The sequence below is a fragment of the Chionomys nivalis genome, chromosome 11, assembly GCF_950005125.1.
Source record: "Chionomys nivalis chromosome 11, mChiNiv1.1, whole genome shotgun sequence".
NCBI classification, from domain to species: Eukaryota; Metazoa; Chordata; class Mammalia; order Rodentia; family Cricetidae; genus Chionomys; species Chionomys nivalis.
In genome coordinates this window covers 16437301-16458716 of record NC_080096.1, presented here as the reverse complement: position 1 = coordinate 16458716, position 21416 = coordinate 16437301, and the positions used below count along the sequence as shown (strand labels likewise).

Sequence of the window (21416 nt, the reverse complement as noted above, 5' to 3'; positions counted from 1 at the left end):
AAACAAAGGAAAAGCAAGCAAATAAAACTCACCCAGCCGGGCGATGGTGGCGCACGCCTTTAATCCCAGCACTCGGGAGGCAGAGGCAGGCGGATCTCTGTGAGTTCGAGACCAGCCTGGTCTACAGAGCTAGTTCCAGGACAGGCTCCAAAGCCACAGAGAAACCCTGTCTCGAAAAACCAAAAAAAAAAAAAAAACCTCACCAAGAGCTGGGTGTCAGTGTGCACACCTTTAATCCCAGCACTCAGGAGGCTAGAGGCAGGTGGATCTCTGTGAGTTCGAGGCCAGCCTGGTCCAGAAAGAGGCAGCCTAGATAGATAATCAGGAAGGAAATGGAGATGGGAAAGAGTCTCAGAGGCTGAAGGAAAGAGGCACTCAGCATGGGGCAGAGCCTGAAGCAGATGCTGAGGCCACAGGTGTCAGGCGTCAGGCTGGGCGGTGAAGATGGCAAGAAGAAGCCCCTGAAAAAGCCAAGGAGATGGATGAGGAAGGTAGATAGGTGGACGCCAGGCAGTGGGAAGGGCCCCTGGCCACAGGTGGAATTAAGAAACTTTGCCAAAGGAGTGGAGAGATGATGGCTCAGCGGTTAAGAGGACCCCGATTCGGGCCGGGCGGTGGTGGCGCACGCCTTTAATCCCAGCACTCGGGAGGCAGAGGCAGGCGGATCTCTGTGAGTTCGAGACCAGCCTGGTCTACAAGAGCTAGTTCCAGGACAGGCTCCAAAACCACAGAGAAACCCTGTCTCGAAAAACCAAAAAAAAAAAGAGGACCCCGGTTCAATTCCTGCACCCACATAGCAGCTCACACCTGTCTGTAACTCCAAGATCAGACACCCTCACACAGACATACACGCACGCAAAACACAGATGCACATAAAATAAAAATAATATATCCCTCTCCCATTTCTACTTAAATATACTCTAGAGTATGACACGAGCCCAAACGCACAAATTACTTTTAGAAACCAGAGAGGCAGTTGACTCAGTGGCACATGGATGGGTGACGGCGAAGATCTTCTGTGGCCTGGTGGTGCAGACCTTATCTTTATTGACAGCGTTCAGGCAGAAAGAGAAGCAAACCCGTTCAGCCGCCACGAAGACCGCGGCGGGCGGGGCACAGAGTTAGGGGGCGGGGCTGGAGGATGCAGGGTCGCGAGGGCGGGGTCAGCCAGTCAAGCTGCGGGCATGCGTGCAGCTCTCAGAGGCTGGTAGTCCTTGGGGGCGTGGCTAAGAAGTAAGGGCAGCCGGTTGGGGGCGGGGCCTGGGAGTTGAGAGTTGGGTCCCGGGGAAAGCGCTCCCCCACTGTAGGTCATAGAGACAGGGCGGAGTGGGGCCGATGCGGGGGACTAGGGCGTGGCCAGGGAGTTAGGGGCGCGGCTGGGGTGTGGCCGGAGAGTTAGAGAAGGGCATGGGGGCGTGGTCATGGAGTTAGGGTGAGGAACTGAGTCAGGACCAAGGAGTTAGCCTAGGCATTCGGGGGCGCGGCTAGGGAGTTAGACGAGCGAGTCAGGGGCGTGGCCGAAGAGGAAGGCTAGGAGAACGGGGCGTGGCGGGGAAGTTAGGGGCGGGGCGGGGCGGGCCAGGGGGCAGGGCGTGAGGAGGCCAGGACCGGGACGCTGCGGGTAGTGGGGGCCGGCCCTGCGCGGTGCAGCCAGCCCAGCGCGGTTAAGTGCAGCGTCTCCCGCGCCCGGCTCAGGCAGCTTCGGCGTCTCCGCCCCGCGCCCGCCATGCCCGAGCAGCTCAGTGTCGCGGAGTTCCTGGCCGTCACTGCGGAGGACCTCAGCTCCCCAACCGGGGCAGCCGCTTTCGCGGCCAAGATGCCCCGGTGCCGGGGGGCGGCGCTGGCACGGGAGGAGGTGAGGGGCCCAGGCGGGAGGGAGCTCAAGTCAATTCGGGGCCTGGGTTTGACCTTTGCCGGAGTACTCGGAGCTACGATGGCTCTTTGCTGCACTCCAGAAACTCGCCCCTCCTGGATCTGTGGGAACCTAGCTCATCTCAAACATCTGCCTCCTCACGGAGGAACCTGGAAGAGAGGACCAGAGGGTCACCTCGACAGAGACTCCTACATGTCGAGGCACATCTCTCAAATACTTTGGGCGACCTGCCCATCATATCATATGTGTATTTGCTCGTTTGCTTATAGCTCTGTGTTTTCGTTTTTGGAGTCCCACAAATATGCAATCCCCCAGGTCAGTCCCTTTCCGAGAAGCAGGCTCAGTCCTGAAACTACCTCTCCCTGACTTTAGGAGAGAGGTGGCCCCCTCCTCTTGGCTGCTTGTTCAGAGACTTGGCTCGCCTTGTGGAATGAATGCGAATGGGAAGGCGCCAGGAGCCGGGGTTCACCTTGGCTGTCGCGGGCAAGTTTATAGACTCCTCTCCCCTCCCTTCTCCTCTTTGTGTTTCCAGGCAGAGTGTCCCAGGCCCTTTCTTTCGCCCTTGTGGGCTGCCCCACCCCATTCCCATGCTCACTGGAGTTCGTTCCTCTTCTCTGAACTCCTTTCAGCTTTGCATCCGTAAGGAATATGCTGGAGCAGACAGTCTGTGGTCTGCAGCCAGAAGAGGATAATGTGCCACAGCTGTGTTCGAGAGGATGCTCCAAACTGGGGTGGCATCTTGGACTTCAGCGGTACTCTGGACCCCCAACCCTTCACCATAAGTATGCCGCCCCTTCTGTGTGGCAGACACAAAGCTACACGGAAGTACTCAGAGCTGAGGTCTTAGGAAATCTCCCTTCTTCCTTTCCCGGGTCTGGCTGGACCACTGTCTCAACTCTTTCCTCCTTGGTAAGGAAGGCAGAGAATTGTACAGACTGTCAATTTCAAGCGATGCTAACCTGTGTTCAGACCCTGGCCCTGCAGTTTGCAAGATGTGTGGGACCGGTCATGTGACCTGGCCTGTAACGTGGGGCTAATTGTTACTGTCGAGGTCATTGACATCTCTTTAGGAAGTGACCAGATCTCTTGGAGCTTCATTTCTTGTGCACACAGTAGGAATACTTGGTTTTTGTTGCTGTTTAAGACCGTCTCACTAGATAGTCCAAGCTGGCCTCAAGCCTGTGATCCTCCTGCCATGGCCTTTCCAGAGCTGGTGTTACAGGGGTGCACACCATACCTGGGTCAGGAGTATATGTCTTTATGAAAATGACAGCCAGTGAGGCTAAGATCACTTGAGCAGAAGCATTACCACAAATAGGGGTGTCTTACTGGCTATTCCCGGGGAAATGCTACCCTGTAGCCTTAGCCTTGTCTTCAGGAGTGCCTCCTCCACGTTTCGGGACATCTTCAGGGATTTTACCTGTCATCCTCTTCTCCAGGTTGTCCACTAGAGTGTTGAGTCAGAGGCGCAGGACTGCTCCGACTGTGTGCCTGTGCAGCTGACCCTACTGACTGTCTCAGCACTGGGTCTGGAAACCCAGTGGGCTCTGGTGGGGGCTCAGATTTGCCCCAGCGAAGGGCAGACAAAAGCCAACCTTTTTTGCCTCCAGATCCTTGCACTTGCAAGCTTTTGTTTTGTTTTGTTTATTGTTTGTGCAGCAGAAAAGCTTGAGGCTCCCAAGCACAACTTTTCTCCTCAGCTTTCCAGTGTCCCAGAAGTTAGGAGTCTGACTTTCAAATTATATTTTGCTGGAGTCTTCTGGTTGGTTTTGTGGTCGTGCCTCTCTGTTATTATGATATGCTTACATGCAGTTTGATATTTTTTTTTCTCCCTCCAGTACCGGGCATGACTAACCTCCCTCCAGGCTTGCTTCTCCTATTGCTTCTTAAATCAAGACTTCTAGGTCTAGGCGGTTTCCTGGAAGTAACTCGGGACTCTGTTCTAGAATTGCAAGCCTTTTTTTGTCAATCCTACTGGGAAGGACCCTGGGAGAGGTCATAGGAGCCAAGAGTGTGCGGGCTGGAGGACCCTGTGAGAGAGAAGTCAGCTACAATTCCTCTCATTTGAGATGGAGAAACAGATACCACCGAGAGGGCCAGACACTGCCTGAGCTCCCAGAGCAAGGGAGTGGGGGCAGCTGGTGTTTCTCCCTCATTGTCTTAACCTCTGGTTCTACTCTCTCTTTGCAACATTCACCTGCCTGGCCTCCCTCTAGACCTAGAAGTCTTGATTTAAGACTCAATTATTTCATCTTGAAACCGAGTCTCCTAATTCCTCTCTGCCTAACCTCACTGGATTGCTAAAGGTGATTTGTTTTCCCCTGTGAATCTCTGTGCGACATGAAGGAGTATTGAAATAATCCCTGCATCAGATGGCCCCTTCCATCCTTGACCCTCCTGCAGCCATCATCCTGTTGATTATCACAGGGAAAACAAGGCAGTTGCCATGTGTGTCACGGCAGGTCCGGCTGGCTGCTGTTTTTTTTGTTGTTGTTGTTTTGTTTTGTTTTTTTGGTTTTTCAAGACAGGGTTTCTCTGTGGTTTTGGAGCCTATCCTGGAACTAGCTCTTGTAGACCAGGCTGTTCTCGAACTCACAGAGATCCGCCTGCCTCTGCCTCCCAAGTGCTGGGATTAAAGGCGTGCGCCACCGCCACCCGGCTGGCTGCTGTTTTTGTATGGTTCTCTCTGCGATTTCTCTGCTGGGCACTGAGGACATAGTGATCCTTCTTTGGTTTGCTGACTGGATGGGGACACACAGCACGTATTAGGGTAATAAGCAGGAATGCCAGGAGCTGTCCTGAGTGTCCAGCAAAAGACACAGTGTTGTCAGAGGCTAAAGGAGCGACTAGGGAGTGAGCCAGTGAGGATCAGAGCAACACGGGAACTTCCTGGAGGAAGTTCTACTTCCAGGTAGATAGAGATGAACCCAGGTTAGCAGAGAACACGAGTAAATTCAGGGACTGGCTGAAAGGAAGCAGATGGAGAAGCCAGGAGACCATTTTGACCTGCGCTCTGCAAGAGGCAGTCTCTGTGGACATGTGCATGCTCCCCGTGTTTGTCTTCAGAGCTGATAGATGGGGGAAGGGTCATGGCTAGGAGAATGTTTACCTAAAATCTCTATCATGTCTTACAGTGCATAGTTGAAATTCTGATGGGGTCAAAATTACCTTTTCCTTGGTGTGTGTGTGCATGTACATGTGTTTATTTTGAGACAGAGTCTAGCCAAGGGTGGCCTGAAATTCATGACTTCCCATTCGCCCCCCTCTTCCAGCCTGTTTCTGTGGAAAGGAAGCTTGTTTTAAAGTATTAGAGGTGCCTCTTGGAACTGAACAGCGAGGCCAGGTATATGCAGCATGGTCTGGGAGTTGAGGCTTGGGAGGAGTCAGGGGCTCAGGCAGCTGTTCCATCTACATTCGAGTAGCAGTGATTAGCGCTTCTGCTCCCTTCTTATTACATAGGCCCCACACGGTCACATGACCTCACTGGTCCAGTGTCTAAAGGTAACCCAGCCAGTCTCTCATGTCCCACTTCCAAGTTCCCAGCAGCCCAGCCCAGCTTTTGGACTGATTACAGAAGCTGGGTCTCCACCCCTCGTTTCATCAACAGAGGTCACCGAGGGATAGACTCAGGCAGGGTAAACATGGCCACAGTTTTGTCCTGGGGGAGGAGGACACTTCTTAAAGAAGGAGGACAGGGTCCAGAGACTCCTCCCAGGAATGTTCACGAAGCTTCTCTCTATTTGGTGTAGTCTGGCCTCTGCGGAGAGGCCCATGCTGCCAGGAGCCTCCTGTTTAGAACAGTTACACATTATCCCATTGGAATGTTTGGGATGCTTAGCATCTTGGACTTTGTGCTGGGCATAGGGGATCAAAAACCCTTGACCAAGTAAGTACTAGAGGAGGCAGCCTTACCAAGGCTGGGTAGTAGGTGCTGGGAAAGCTCTTCTCTCCACAAGAGAGATGTAGTCTCTGCCTTAGGCGCAGTCTCTTCTGGAAAACTCATTCAGGGAACAGTTGAGCAAATTCAGCAGCAATTGCATATGATAGCAGGTGGCAGGAAGTTCATCCCCTTATCCAGGCCTTCCTTAAGGCTGGGCCCTGGGTCACCATCTCTCTTCCTGCTGTCTCTCCGGACTGTCTAGCTCATGACTTCAGTCACCTCCGGCCCCTCAGTGACTCACCCAGCCCAGACTCTCATGTCCAGCGGTTTTGCAGTGGTTTTCCTTAGACCACACTCACAACTCCTCAGGCTGGCCGCCAGGTTCTGTTGCACAAGCTGGGAGGCTCATTTCACCAAGGGCCATGAATTTTACCTGCTGTGTATCTGCAGTCTGCCTGCTTTTCCTTATTGCTTCCTGGTCCACAGCTGTCCCCTAGAACACTGTGGTGACCTCCAGCTGGCTTGACTGCTCAGCTTTCTTATATTTCCCAGGTCCCACACATAAAACATATTTATTTTGTTTGTTTTTTTTTGGTTTTTATTTTGTTTTGTTTTATGTTTTTTTAACACAGAGTTTCTCTGTGTAGCCCTAGTTGTCCTAGGACTCGCTCTGTAGACCAGGCTGGCCTCAAACTTACAGAGATCTACCTGCTTCTGCCTTTCAAGTGCTGGGGATAAAAAGCATGTACCACTACTGCTTGGCTAAAATTTATACTTATTTATATAACTATTTCATTAATATTTGGGTGGGTTTTTTTGTTTGTTTGTTTGGTTGGTTGGTTTTTCAAGGTAGGGTTTGAACTCGCTTGTAGACCAAGTTGGTCTTGAACTCACAGAGGTCCACCAGCCCCTGGCCTGGCCCCTATGCACTGGGATTAAAGATGCCACCACCATCCGACAACATCTGGTTTCTTTATAGAATATATTTTCTCCTCCTGGAGACTAGACTCTTTTTTTTTTTTTTTTTTTTTTTTGGTTTTTCGAGACAGGGTTTCTCTGTGGTTTTGTAGCCTGTCCTGGAACTAGCTCTTGTAGACCAGGCTGGTCTCGAACTCACAGAGATCCGCCTACCTCTGCCTCCCAAGTGCTAGGATTAAAGGCATGCGCCACCACCGCCCTGCACGAGACTAGACTCTTAAGTTTGGTATTATAGTCCCGGTTTTGCTGTTTTCAGTGTGGCCAGCGTTTGAATTTAGGGTGTCGTGTGTACCAAACAGTCCTCTACTGTGACCTCTACATCCAGACCCCTTCGTAGCACTACAGCGGATACCTAGAAAGGATTGGCTGAGTAACAAATAAATAAAACATGAAGCCTAAGAAGAGAATAATGGTCTGGGGATGTTGCAGTTGGAGGGAGCAGCTTCAACAGAGGCCCTTGCCAGTAAAGGACCTGAAGTGTGTGTGGCATTGAAAAGAGGCCGAAGGAAGAGAAGCCTAGTGTGGGGTCATTGCCTTCCAGATGAGTTAGGAGGGTAGGCAGAGGCAGTCCCAGGGAAGCTTGTAGGCAATACTAGTGACTTATATTTTGCTGTAGTGTGTGTGTGTCTGTGTGTGTGTGTGTGTGGCTTTTATTATTATTGTTGCCATCGTTATTTATTATTATTTTAAGACAGGATCTCATTTATGTAGCCCTGGTTCTTGAACTCACAGAGATCCACTTGCCTCTGCCTCCTGAGTGCTGGGATTAGAGCATACCACCATTACCTAGCTTGAGTTGTTGTTGTTGTTGTTTCTGAGACAGGGTTTCTCTGTGTAGCCCTGGTTGTCCTAGAACTTGCTCTGTAGACCAAGCTGGCCTCGAACTCAGAGATCTGCCTGCCTTTGCCTCCCAAGTGCTGGAACTAAAGACGTGCGCTACCACACCCAGTTTATTTTGCTTTTTGGAGACAAGTCTTGCTTACTTAGCACTCGTGGGGCAGAGACAGTAAGACCATAACTTTTGAGGCCAGCCTGTTTTACATAACTAGTTAAGAGGCCAGCCTCGACTACAGAATCAGACCCTGTGTCAACAGAACGAGGCACACAGAGACCTCTATCAACAAGTTAGGGGACTGGGGAGATGGCTCCGTGGGTAAAGTGCTTGCTGCACAAGCAGCAATGGTATCCTGAATTTGGATACCATGCCTGCCAGTGCATGCCTGTAATCCCAGGGCTGGGGAGGGAGAGACAGGAGGGTTCCTGGGGTTTGCTGGACAGCCAGGCTATTAAATCAGTGAACTCCAGGTTCAGTGAGATCCTGTCTCAAACGCTAAGGAGGGGAAGCTGGGCAGTGGTGGCTCATGTCTCAAGTCCTAGCATCCTCCAGAGGCAGAGGCAAGTTGATCTCTTATGTCTCAGGCTCTTTTAAACAGAATAGGAACTCACTTGATGGGAAACTCAGTAATTTCCAGAAGTTCCCCCAAGCTAGAGAACCGGGGATGAGCAGCAGGCAAGAGGTCAGCCAAAATGACATCACAGAGCCAAGTTGGCAGGACATTGCCCCATGCACTAAATGCCACAGCTTGAGGTGCCACTGTTCCTAGGATACTGTTACTACTGTTGCTTATCAGCGCCACAGTGGACTTTCCGTGTTGTGTTCTCCTGGTTCAGACCCACAATGAGAGTCTCTTATTAACTGCGCCTAGGTGCAGGGGAGCCTAGAAAAGCAAGAATTCGGCCTCTTTGGCTTTTATGAGACGTGGCCTGCTAAGACTTGTGTCATGTCAGATGTCCCTGGCACAGGTTTACCAGTGTGTAGGGTGTCCGGGAGTCTATAACCCGGTACTCCAAAAGTCCCTGAATCTGTGCATCTCATTTACATCCATCCTGGCGGTGAGATCACCGCTGGGAGAGGAATGCGGGATTCCAGGCCCTTGCTCTGGGGAGCTGAAGTCCGGAGAGCTAGCAGGACCGAGAAGAATGGAGGAGACCAAAAGGAGCTTCCAAGGAAGTAGGGAGAGATCTGGAGACTGCAGGACCTCAGAACGGCCAGATTGTTTGGAGGAGGGAGGGGTGGCCAGCTCCAGGGTGCCTTTATAGCAAAATAAGCAGACAGCAAAACCACCAATGGCTTCGGCACTGCGGGGGTCAGCGGCGAGTGTGTTGGGGTCCTGTTCTGTCTGCTGGAGAGGTGTGGACAGGCTATGGGAGATTTATCCACTACTTTGAAGAGAAGACCTGAGAGCCCAGCCCTGCCCCTCCCAGTCGTCCCTGTCTGGAGTGAGGGTCAGCCTCAGCCTGGTCTCAAAGTCTGTCCTCCTGCACACAGTTCAGCCTTAAGTGTATGCCTTTCTTGGCTGATGCCAGCTGTTTCTGGTCATTGGAGTGACAAGGCAGATCTGGAATAGAAACTGAAACTTTGGAAGGAAGAAGCACTTTCAAAGTCAATTTGATCACCTAGTTTTGCTTTTGTTAATGTTTTAAATTTTAGCGCGCGCACACATGTGTGTGCATGCATGCACGTGTGTGATATGTATGAGGGTGGTGAGCGGGGTGGTGGGTAGGTGGCATATGTTGGTGTGGGTGTGTGAATGTGTTTGCTGGTGATCTTGTATATATGTGTGTGGGAGACTAGAGGCTAACCTCAGACAGCTATGCTTAATTGCTCTTGCCCTTTGTGTTTTGAGATAGGGTCTTTCGTTGCTTCCTGGCCAGTGACCTCCAGGGATTTGCCTTTCTCTTCCTCACAGTGCTGGACTTACAGAAGTACCGTGTGCCTGGCTATTTCTGTGAGCACCGGGGATCAGGATTCAGGTCCTCATGCCTGTGCGTGGCAAGCGCCTTACTGACTGAGCCGTCTCCCCACTTTGCTATTTTTTTTTCCTGAGACAGAATCTCCTGTAGCTCAGGCTGACCTTGAGCTTGCTATGGAGCTGAGGATGATTTTGAACTCGTGGTCTTCCTGCCTTTCAACCTCCAGGTGCTGGGACTGCAAACATGTTCCGTCCAATTTGTACAGTGTTAGGGAATAAACCCGGGGCTTCACGCGTGCGAGGCAATCCCTCTACCACCTGAACTACATCGTTCCTTTAGAGGCGTTTTCAGGAGAGCATACAGGGTTTCTCTGGCTTCAGGGCAGGCCCCAGGAATGTCATGTCAGCCTCTCCAGCCACCAGAGGCTCTGTGGAGGACTGAGCTGGCTGGTCTAGTAGCAGCTGTTGAAGGTTCCTCTATGCTAGTTCTACACCTGACAGGAGCTTGAAGAACCTCTCACACCTCGGGCTCCATCTTGACCCTATGGAATCAGAGTCCCCTAAGGACGAGACCTGAGGCGCTTGGAAATTCTCGAGATGGCTGAGCAGTCAATGTGCAAGTAGATCAGAAAGCTTTGAATGCCTACTAGAGGTTAGTGACCCGTTCAACCGTATTTGCAGAACACCCGTGGGTACAAAGGCAGTTTCTGAGGTCATAGAGGTCTCCATCTGGTAGGGGAAGGACTCCCTCCTTGAAAGCATGGTCAACCTGTGATGGCCACAGTATTCATTTGCCAGGCTGAGTCAGTAGCAAGCAGTCGGTGAGGTCAGACTGGTTTTGAATTGGTATTGGCTGTTCAGTAGCAAGCAGTCGGTGAGGTCAGACTAGCTTTGAATTGTTATTGGCTGTGTGACCCAGACAAATAGCTTTACCTTTCAGAATCTGGCTCCCCATGTGTAAGTCAGAGAGGATTCCATTGTATTCCATCGCAGACCTGGCGCATACAGACACGTAAAGATGTCTGTGCCAGGCATGATGCAGCCGCCGCGAGTGACCAGTTCATGCTGTCCTGGTACCAGGTCAGAAAGAGCTTCGTGATTTAGAAGACAGTGAACAAAGTTCCAAACCTGTTGGTTTGTTACCATCTTTCTATTAGGCTTTTTGAGACAGGGTCTTCATTTGTAGCCCAGGCTGGCCTTGGACTTGTAATGATCTCTCTGCTTTGGCCTCTCAGGTGCTGGGATTATAGGTATGCACTGCCCGGCCTGGCTTGGAGCCTTGTTTTTGTTTTTGTTTTTTTGAGACAGGGTTTCTCTGTGTAGCTCTGACTGTCCTGGAACTCGCTCTGTAGACCAGGCTGGCCTCAAACTCATAGAGATCCACCCGTCTCTGCCTCCTGAGTGCTGGGAGTAAAGGCGTGCACCACAGCGCCCAGTTCTCTGGAGCCTGGTTTTAAAGAGGCGGGGTCTTCCTCTGCTCTGCCCTCTGCTCTCCCGTTCACCTGTTTCAGGCCCGGCTGCCTATTACAGTCTCGGTGGTGCCGCTAGGTAGTTTTATCTAAAGAGGTGATAAAAATTTACATTACGTAAAATTCACCATTTTTAACTTTCCCTTTTTCCCTCCCTCCCTCTGCTTTCTTCTCTTTCTATCTTTTCTGCTGAGAACTGGACTCAGGGTCTTGCACATTTTTTGCACTAATAGTTTACTACTGAGCTACATACATCTCCACTTCAAAAATTATGTCTTAAGGGGATGGAGAGTTAAAAGAGTGTACTGCAGCCAGACAATGTGGCACATAGCTCTGACCCCAGCTCTCAAGAGGCAGAGGCAGACGGCTCTGAGTTCAAGGCCAGCCTGGTCTACAAAGAGAGCTCCAGGGCAGTCAGGGCGATCCAGGGAAACCCTGTCTGGAAAAATTGAAGAGAGAGAGAGAGAGAGAGAGAGAGAGAGAGAGAGAGAGAGAGAGAGAGAGAGAGAGAATGAATATGTACTGTTCTTCCAAAGGAACCTGCATTTGGTTCCCAGCACCCACGTCAAGGGTCTCACAACTGCTGACAGCTACACTCATGTGCACATACTCACACTCACACACACACATAATTTTAAATGTACTTTTTAATTCATTCTTTATTCTGTATAGAACTGGAAGATTGAATGAAGACCTTACACGTTAGGCAGACACTCTACCATTAGGCTATATCCCCATTTCAAAGCCTATAATTTGGTGATCTTCAGTAAATTCAGTGTTGTACAGACATCACCACTATCTAATTCTCGAGAACATCACTGCAGTAAGGAGCCCTGTACTGAGTAGCGATCATCCCCACCCCTACCCCGGTCACTTTGTGCTTCTGGATTCGCCTGTTTTTGACCTTTTTCAAAGATAGACCCCTATAGTATATGTCCTTCTGTCTGGCTTCTTACAGTTAGCATTGATTGCACTTTTAAAGCCTGTCCCATTGCCTGGCTTAGCAGACAGATCAGGCGGTGTGGAAAGTGTTGTCCACGGACTCACTTGTGTGATTCCCCAAGGAAGGAACCTTCTAGAGCTGGGGGTGGGGGTGGGGGTAGAGTACCCTAGCAAGCGTGTTGCCAGGTAACATGCAGGATGTCCTTGCAGTACCTGAGCCGCACTTCACCCCACCAAGTTGCTCATCAGTTGTCTGACATGGGGATCCAGCGGAGTGTGGTGGATTTATTTATCTTTGCTAAATCTGGCTACTCTACCAGCAGGAAGTGGCAGAGCCAGGATCTGCACCTGGGAAGCTGGCCCAGAGCTGAGCTCCTGCTCGCTCTGCTGGGGAGGCCTGGCTCCTCGTGCTGTCCCCAGGGTCTTTGGGGCCTCAAGGGAGACTCCAGTGTTTGCTTGTTTTGCTGTTTTTGTTTTGTTTCGTTTAGTGCTCTAGGTGGTTTTCCAGGGAAGCCTGGAGATATTGAAAAAGCAGCTACTGGACAATAATAGCCGTTAGGAAACCCTCCCTATGGACAGCACCCCAGGGCATTCGCTTAAATGCTGAAGGGGTTCAGTGCCCTGAGAGAAGGACCATTATTATCTCCCTTGACAACAGGGGAAATGGAGGCTCAGGGAGGTTACATCACACGGCTAAGAAGACTGGACCCTGAACTTGGACATCATACTGTCACAGTTGGAGTTCTCAGTCCCTGCTGCCTTTGTGTGTTCCTATGGGGCCTTGATAATGTTAACTAACTAATTAATTCAGTCACTCATTTATTCCATAAGTATTAATGGACATCCCTGTGGTGGGTGATGCATATACGAAAGCAATGGAGGGGGCTAGAAAGATGGCTCAGTGGGTAAGAGCGGTTGCTGCACAAGCGTGAGGACCCGAGTTCAAATCCCAGAGGCCAGATAAAAAGCTGAGCGTGATCACTCCAGTGCCTGTCACGCAGCACTGCGGGAATCAGAGACAGGGACCTTGCCCAGACTTACTGGCTGCCAGCCTCCCTCCAGGTTCAGTGAGAGGCCCTGTCTCAAAGAAATACGGCAGAGAGTGAGAGAATGGGGCATCTGGTGCCCTTCCCTGGCTTCCACCTGTGCACACACTCCCTTCCACACGTGTCCAGTCTCACCCCCAAGGTCACATATATGAACACAGGACGGTAAGGACTCTGTTAGAAGCCTGTAGCTGGCACTGAATGGCCAAAGCCGGGGCAGGTCAGTTTTGCCGTGGTGGGCATTGGGGTGACCCTCCTCCTGACTCAGGAAGGATGATTGTTTCCAGAAGGAGGAAGAGTCCTCCAGGCAGAGGGAGCAGCTGAGGTGACTGGATACAGCTCAGTATGGTCAGGAAACTGCCAGGGACTTCATAGCTGGTGCCAGAGGGGCTCATGGTGAAGAGCGGGCGGTGGGTGTTGTCCTGGCTACCAGTCGAGGCCAGAGGGCTCCAGGCTCCAGACCTCTTGCTTTTCTGTCCAGCAGACCAGGCTTTCTCTCTCGGCTGGGTGGAATCCAGGGCTGGCAGCCAGGGGTCGGCTGGGAATCTTCGGGAATCTTCAGCCATCAGTCCAGCAAAGTTCTTGCTCTCTTAGCTCATCGCTGCCGAGAAGTCTCCTGAGGAAAATCCCAGCCAGGAAACTTGGGGTTTGTTGAGGCCTCCATGTGGGGGAGGGTGTGGCTCCCTTCCTGTAGCCCCTCTTCCTCTCCGCCTCCAGCTACCCCTCAAGGGGCAGTGGAGGGACTGAGCTGGCCAGGCTGGCCTGCTGCCCAGGCTGGGAACCATCCACAGAGGCCCCACCTGGGGTGCACAGGGGCACACAGCAGCCAGCTGGGGCTCCAGGCTCCGTTCTTGCAGGAAGGAAGGCAACCAGAATCCTGAAATAATAAATGGCAGAGCCAGCAGGAGTCTTCCCTGTCACCGCCCAGCTTCTTCATTCCAGATGAGGGGCTCCGAAGTGGGAGGCCCAGGCATGGGGGAGACTGGGCAAAACCACTCTACCGGCCAGGGCTGTGCGAGGCAGGGGGTTGGACCCTGCTCTCCTTGAGCACCTTCTGACTGCTCAGCAGGACACTCAGGCCCAGGACACAGGAACACTGGGTGAAGTCCCTGGTGGGCGTGTGTGTCTGAGGCTGGCCAGCCTGGAGCAGCCTTGCAGGACATCACAAACTCAGCTCTGAGTTACAGACATCCCTTGGAGTGGGCTTAAGAACTCCCACCTGTCAGATCTAAACTGTAGATGAGGAAACTGAAGTTCAGGAGGAGAAGGAGCTTTCTCGGGGTACACAGAGGGGGCAGGCTAGAACCTCAGTGCCTCACCCCACCCCTCCAGCCTCCAATCCGAGTCACTGGGTCAGGTGGTGTTGAACATGTATGTGTTCTGGGAGGCTGGTCGCTCTGCGCTCCTGTGTTGCCCCTGAAGACATCTCTGATAGAAGAGTTGATGCTCTTTAGAAAAGATGATCGGGAAATCAACTGTGGGAGTTTGGTGGCACATGCTTATAATCGCAGAATGTGAAGGGCTGAGGCAGGAGGATTGCTATGAGTGTGCAGCTAGTCTGGGTTCTAGAATAAGAAAGACTCTGACTCAAAAGAGACAGCAAGAAGGGGAGGACCTGGAGGGGAGGATAGAGGATAGGGCTAGAGAGAAGGCCCAGTAGGGTCCTTTCCTCCCATGCATGAAACCTTGGTTCACTCTGGAGGTAAAGTTCAAGGTCACCCCTAAGCTACAAAAGGCCTTCCTCCCACCCCCCAAAAGGAGATGGAAGGAAGAAGAGAAAAAGAAAGATGGCAGGGATTCTTACCCCTTGGGTTTGCCTCATGCTTTGCTGGCGCAGGGAAGCAAGAGATCTTGAGCTCACTGTCTCCCTCCGTGCTCTGTGAAACGGGGAGGCTAATGACGACCTACAGACCTACAGCGAGATGGAGCCTGCGAGGCCCTGCCCCGAAGCCAGCAACCCTCGAGTGGGGCAGCAGGCGGTTTTACAGTGGTGCAGGCTCTGGAGCTAGTTTGGAATTTGCGTCCTTCCTGTTGGGTAATCTGCTCCAGGCCAGCGCTGGCTGTACTCCTGTCACCCTGTACTGCCCCAGGGACCCGGCTGACCTCCCCGTCTCCTACCTGGACGTCGGCTGCAGCTGCCCTCTAGGCCTCCATGATTTGTAGGGTAAAACCCAGGGTTTTGGTAAAGCTTGGCCCCCGAATCTGCCTGTCTGCCTGGAATCTAGCCCTTCTTTGGGCACATGCCGTAACTTCCAGCTTGACCATAGTTTCCTCATCTATAAAACCTGCATTTGGCGAAAGGTCTCGATAGGAGATACAGAGTGGCCTTGGTGCTGGGAATAAAGGCTGGCTTGTCACTCATTGCCATACAGCGCATCCTCCCAGCGGTCTTCACTGTGCAGCTCAGCTCTGGGGCCTGACTGCTCACGCTCCCTCCCTGGCCCTGTGAGTGCTGGGAACCTCAGGCTGTTGCTCAGGTGTACCTGGCAGGGGTGCCCCACCCTCCATAGAATCATCTTCTCTTGTTTTGCTCAGCCTGTGGCTTCTCATTTCAGGGTCTCAAGATGCATCCCTTTCTTGGGAGGGTCCAGGGCTGCTCTGTGCTCTGACCCTGAGTTTGCCAAGCATCCTAAGCCCTCAGCAGGCACCTCCTCACTGGTGTTTGGTCTTTACCTAAGCTGCAAGCACCAGAGACAGGGAGAGACTCATCCTCCCTCCCCAGATGTTCTGTCTTTACACCCGAGTATCCAAAGAAGGGATAGTCTCATCCTCCATCACTAGCAGCAGGCACTCATCACGACTGAGGTGCCCCCGGTCAGTTTTCCAGGGGCCCTCAGTCAGCCCTTGGTGGTGGAGCTAAGCTGGGGTTACCCCAGAAGTAGGAGGCTGGCCAAGTTTCTAGGCCCACCCTTTCCATCTCTGCTGTGCCAGCCACCCAGGCAGGGTCTCATTAGGTTCTCAGTTTCTCTTGAGATCTGCTGGATCAGGAGCGAAATTAGTACCCAATATGGCCGGCCTAGATCACTCATACACAAACCACAGGTGCAGCTTTCCACGGTTAGTTCCATCTTCAGTGAGAAGGGAGTGGTTGAGATCATTGTGTGGGGGAGCTGGCAGCCCAGAGGGACTAGGGACTTGCTGAGAGTCGCCAGGCCTGAGAAGAGTTAGGCCAGGAATAAAGCAATCTCTTGGCTCTGCCTTGCACTCTGTGACTTACTGTCTCCTCTATCAAGGGCTACCTCTTTGCCTCCCTGTCTCCCCTGGGACCCTCCCACCAGGCCTGGGCCCCAGAGTCTCCCAGACTCCATTCTGTCTTATTGAAAGCTGAAATGGGCAGGCTCATTGCACAGCGCTGAAGTGGCCTAGCCAGTTTCCGGTTACTCCCGCAGCAGCGCTCAGCTTTGCTGCTGCTGCGAGAACCCTTTTGTCTTCTTTAACTTATTTGCTTTGTAGAACTCCCCCAGCCTACTCTTAGCTTACTCACCGATTTCAGCGAGTGTCTCATTCTTTCACCTTTCAGCCCCCAATTTTCCCTTCTCTTAAAATTTATTTTTAGTGCATTGGTGTTTTGCCTGCATGTATGTCTGTATGAAGGAGGGTGTCGGGTCCCCTAGAATTGGAGTTATAGACAGCTATGAACTGCCATTTAGGTGCTGGGAATTGAACCTGCGTCCTTTGGGAGAGCAGCCAGTCCTCTTAACTGCTGAACCATCTCTCCAGCCCCCAAACTTTTCCTTTTCAGGGGAAACTTAAAACATTCACAGAAGCATCAAGTTGCCAAACTCCATCCACCCCTTGCTGCTCCTCTCGGGCCCACATCTCCTGCCTCCCCTTTCTCTCTCTAAGACAGGGTCTCATATGTATTCCTGGGTGACCTGGAACTTGCTGTGTAGACCATGCTGCTGCTGCTTCACAAGGGCTGCAATCAGCGATGTGTGGCTCCAGCTCTCATTTATTTTGGTTTGTCTTCTGTTTTCTTTGGTTCGTTTTTCTTGAGACAGGGTCTCATGTAGCCCAGCCTGGCCTCAATGTCACTACATACTCCACAATGACTTTGGATTTCTGATCCGAGTGCTGCTATTTTTCAGTTCTGGGAGTCCAGATGCCGCCATGCCAGGATCTCTCTTATTCTGAAACAAACCCCATCTTATCATTTTAATCCTTCAGTAGTTGCGTATGCCTCCCTAAGCAGTAAGGATGCTATTTCTGTAACTACATTACTGTCTTTGCTCCCCAAATATTAGCAGTATTATCCCTAAATTATCAACTACTCGGTGTTCTAGTAAATGTCCTAAGATCAGATGCCCCCTTATATACTGCTTGCGAATGGTGATCAGGCAAAACGTCCATATACACAGGAAATACATCTTTTTTTTTTTTTTTTTTTTTTTTTTGGTTTTTTCGAGACAGGGTTTCTCTGTGGTTTTTTGGAGCCTGTCCTGGAACTAGCTCTTGTAGACCAGGCTGGTCTTGAAGGAAATACATCTTTAGAATTATCAGAGCTCAAATAAAGTTCATGTAATGTCATTTGTTGATACGTATTTTAAAGACTCTTGAGATGTCCTCTCTAGGAGTGAGGGTGTAGCTCAGGGTAAAACACTTCCTTAGCATGCTCAAGACCTTGGTTGGATCCCCAGCACCGAAAAAAAAAAAAAAAAAAAAGTTTAAAATTTCCCCTCATCTCAAGTCCAGGCAGTGGTGGCGCACACTTTTAATCCCAGCATTTAGGAGGCAGAGGCAGGTGGATCACTGAGTTTAGGGCTAGCCTGGTCCACAGAGTGAGTTCTAGGACAGCCAGGGCTACCCAGAGAAGAAACTCTGTCTCAAAACAAACACAAACAAACAAAAATCCTTTTTTCTATTCCTTCCTCTTTCTCTCTCTCTTTAGAGACTCACTTCGGCTGGGACTGTTTGCCTGGAGTTTCTACATTATTTACTCAATGTGTTTAGTGTAATTTGGTTTGGGCATTCAAATAACCTACTCTAATGACCATGTTTCATACCTGGAACATGTAATTTAATCTTCCCTGTGAACATCAGTCTAAGATCAAAGGAGTCAGAATTCACCCTTCCCAGAGCTCATTTTGAGAGGCAAGGCTTCCATGACCTTCCCCACAACAGTTAGAGATCTGGGAAAGGCTGGGAGGGGCCCAGAACCCAGGAATGCTTGGAAAGAGATCGGGGCTTGTTGCATGAAAGAGCCATACGCAGTTGTAGAGGGAGAGCAAATGAGATTATGGGACCCTTTTGTTTCCTTCTTTCTAGAGCTTGCTGGCAGCATATGAGAGCTTTTCAAGTTGGTAAGTGTAACTGCAGAGGTGCTGGTCGCAGTCTGTGGACCTGCAGGGTCTAGGTCACCGGGATGAGATGTAGCCGTTGGTGCGACATGAGCTTAGGCAACTTTCCTGACTCATCTGCCAGAAGGAGAGCAGCAAACAAGCACCCTTCTCGATGGCCTCATTAGAATTAGAGTGGTGTCGGGGTAGGGCGCTTACATTCTGTGCCCTGTGCTTTCTTATGAATAGTGAACCAGGCATATCTTTAATCCTATCACTGGGTGGCAGAGGCAGGCGGACCTCTGAGTAAGAGGCCAACCTGGTCTATGGAGTGAGTTTCAGGACAGCCAGGGTTAAACAGAGAAACCCTGTCTTGAAAGAAAAAAAAATCTTTATCTGGTTTTTGTTTTGTTTTGAGACAAAGTGTTATGTGTAGCTCTGGCTGGCCTGGATTAGGATGTCGTCAAATTCACAGGAGGGGGGAAGGGATGGGGGAGTGGGAGTGTAACCTCTGCCACCAGCTGAGGTTAAAGGTGTGCACAACTCATGGCTGATTGCTTTCTTCTTATTTTTAAATTTATATTTATGTATGTTATGTATGCATACATATGCATGTGTGCACACTCACGCATGGCATAGGGCACGTGTGGAGGTCAGAGGTCAACTTGACTGAATCGGTTCTCTCTTCACACAGGTCCTAGGCTCAGTTTCATCCGTCTCTATAGCAAATCCCTTTACCCACCGAGTCATCTCCCTAGCTCCTGTGTGGGTTCTGATTCGGATCTCTCCCTTGGTCTGTTTGTATTTTCAGTTAGAACTAGAGAAGAAAAGTCTCTGGGCTTTATATTTTTTCAGTCTATAATGTTACAGCTAATGGTTGGCTCTAACATTCTGTGACTTGGTCTCTCCGGAGGCATCCCCATGGTCCAGAGCAAAGCAAGTGGTCCACCTCCTGCTTCAGCTGTACGCTACAGCAGGGGTTTCCAGGTGGAGGGTACCTGCAGGGTCATCTTAACAGAATGACAAATTTAGAGGCAGTGAGAAATTGCTGATGTTGACTGGCGGTAGCCGTAAAAGGTCACCGGAGGTACGAAAATGGTGTCTTGTGATGGTCCAAAGGAGGGAGTGTCTAATAGTGAAATATGATCTGCAGTTCCCATGGCCTTACTGCTAGTAGTTCTGCCCCTTTGCTGGGTTGCCATGGTGACCACAGCTGGCACTGCAGAGCCACCAGGATGAAGAATGGGTACTATTGATGCATCCTGACCCAAGAAGAGGTGCAGGCAGAAAGCCTTCCTAGACAGGGCGTCTGGGCATGGCCTGGTACTGCCATCTATGGTCTTTTGCATAGGCAGAAAGCATAGGCAAATAGCCAGAGTGGTATATTTGTGTGTGTGGGTTGGGTGGGTGAGGGGCACAAAGGACATAGCCAATGGTTGGAATTCAGGCCTTTTCTTGGGCTGGACAGGCCAGGCTGCCTGAAGGACTCCCCTGGGCTTCCCAAGTTCAGAAACATCTCTTTTGCGCTGGGTTTCTTCCATCTTTGCCCAGTTTGTATTTAGGTTTTTGCATAGAAGCACTGACTCTTAGTGTCAAAAGAAATCCAGATGTCCACCAGTTTTTTTTTTTTTTTTAAATATTTATTTATTATGTGTACAACATTCCTTCCATGTATGCTTGCAGGCCGGAAGAGGGCACCAGATCTCATTACAGATGGCTGTGAGCCACCATGTGGTTGCTGGGAATTGAACTCAGGACCTCAGGAAGAGCAGTCAGTGTTCTCAACCTCTGAGCCATCTCTCCAGCCCCGTCCACCAGTTCTTAAATTTCATTTATATGTTTATTCCAGTGTGTCTGCAAGTGTGTGCATGCATGCGTGTGCACAGTCATGAAAATGCACGTATTTCAGCACACATGTAGAGGTCAGAGGACCACTCTGTCACCTTGTGGAAGGGACTCTGGGATCTAACTCCGGTCATCTGGCCTGTGCACAGGGACCTTTACCATTTTGCCAGCGCCTGCCCATAAGGTTCTGATTTGTGATCCAGGGCCTTAGCCTCCTTGGCACTGAAGTCCTCGAATGTGTCCAGTGGTAGAGCATTCTTTCCCTTTGGAAGAAAGGCTTCCTGGGTTGGTAATGTCCTGCTTGCACTGAAGTCTGTGTCTCCCTTACTTCCACCTCCCTGTCCTGGAATCTGCTCCACGGTCCTCCAGACCCTTCTATTCCCTTTTCTGTAGAACAGACTTGGGGGTGTTAGGAATTGGGGATCCAAGAAAGCCACCAACTTTGCTTTCTTTTTTTCAAAATTAATTAATTTTTATTTTATATACATCGTTGTTTCACCTGCATGAATGTCTCTGTAGGGCGTTGGATCCCCAAGAACTGCAGTTACAGAGATTGTGAGCTGCCATGTGGGCTGGAATTGAACCCTGGTCCTCTGGAAGAGCAACCAGTGCTCTTAACCACTGAGCCATCTGTCTCTTCAACCCCAAATTGGCTTTCTTTAGCCAGGTCCTCTCTTTCCTTTCTGGTTCCTCCCCTGCATTCAAGGAGACAGAGAAAAGAGTGGTGGGGATGGTGGAATTTGGTTCAGAGGTGGTTTTGGTCCATGAGTCAAAGCTGTGCCCTTGACTCTGGTGGGTGAGCTTGATGTAGGCTTTTGGATTATGTGGATTTGGCCCATCCTGGACCACGTTCTGACTCTGCCCGTTTGTGACTGCATAATCTGACATCCTTCTGTTTCAACTGTACAATGGTCATGGTGATGTCCACCGACCTCTGTGTGTGTGGCCTGAAGCATGAAATCAGGGGAGCACTGAGCACGCATGGTAACCTGTGTAGCAGATGCTGGATGCTAGAACCTCAGGTCCTGATTCACTACTGTCATTACAGGGTCCTGGAAGGCCCTCTGCCTTTCTCCAGAACCTTCCCTTCTCAGGCTGCTCTCAGAAATCCCCCGTAATATTTTCTTTTTCTATTTTTTTAAAAAGATTTATTTATTTATTGTGTATATAATATTCTACCTGCATGCATGCATGCATGCCTGCAGGCCAGAAGAAAACACCAGATCTCATTACAGATGGTTATAAGCCACCATGTGGTTGCTGGGAGTTGAACTCAGAACCTTTAGAAAAGTAGGCAGTTCTCTTAACCACTGAGCCATCTCTCCAGCCCCTTGTTTTGTTTTTCAAAACAGGC

The 21416-nt window shown here is 50.7% G+C and overlaps 1 protein-coding gene across 1 annotated transcript in view; it reads left to right on the top strand.

Moving 5' to 3' along the window:
- Nucleotides 1–1607: 1607 nt before the first annotated feature.
- The window catches only part of Asap3 (ArfGAP with SH3 domain, ankyrin repeat and PH domain 3), a 40610-nt gene continuing 20801 nt past the window's right edge, over nt 1608–21416 (top strand). The window contains exon 1 of the mRNA XM_057784252.1: nt 1608–1855. Coding sequence (XP_057640235.1) covers nt 1727–1855 — 129 coding nt within the window. The 5' untranslated portion in view covers nt 1608–1726. The remainder of the gene's footprint in view (nt 1856–21416) is intronic.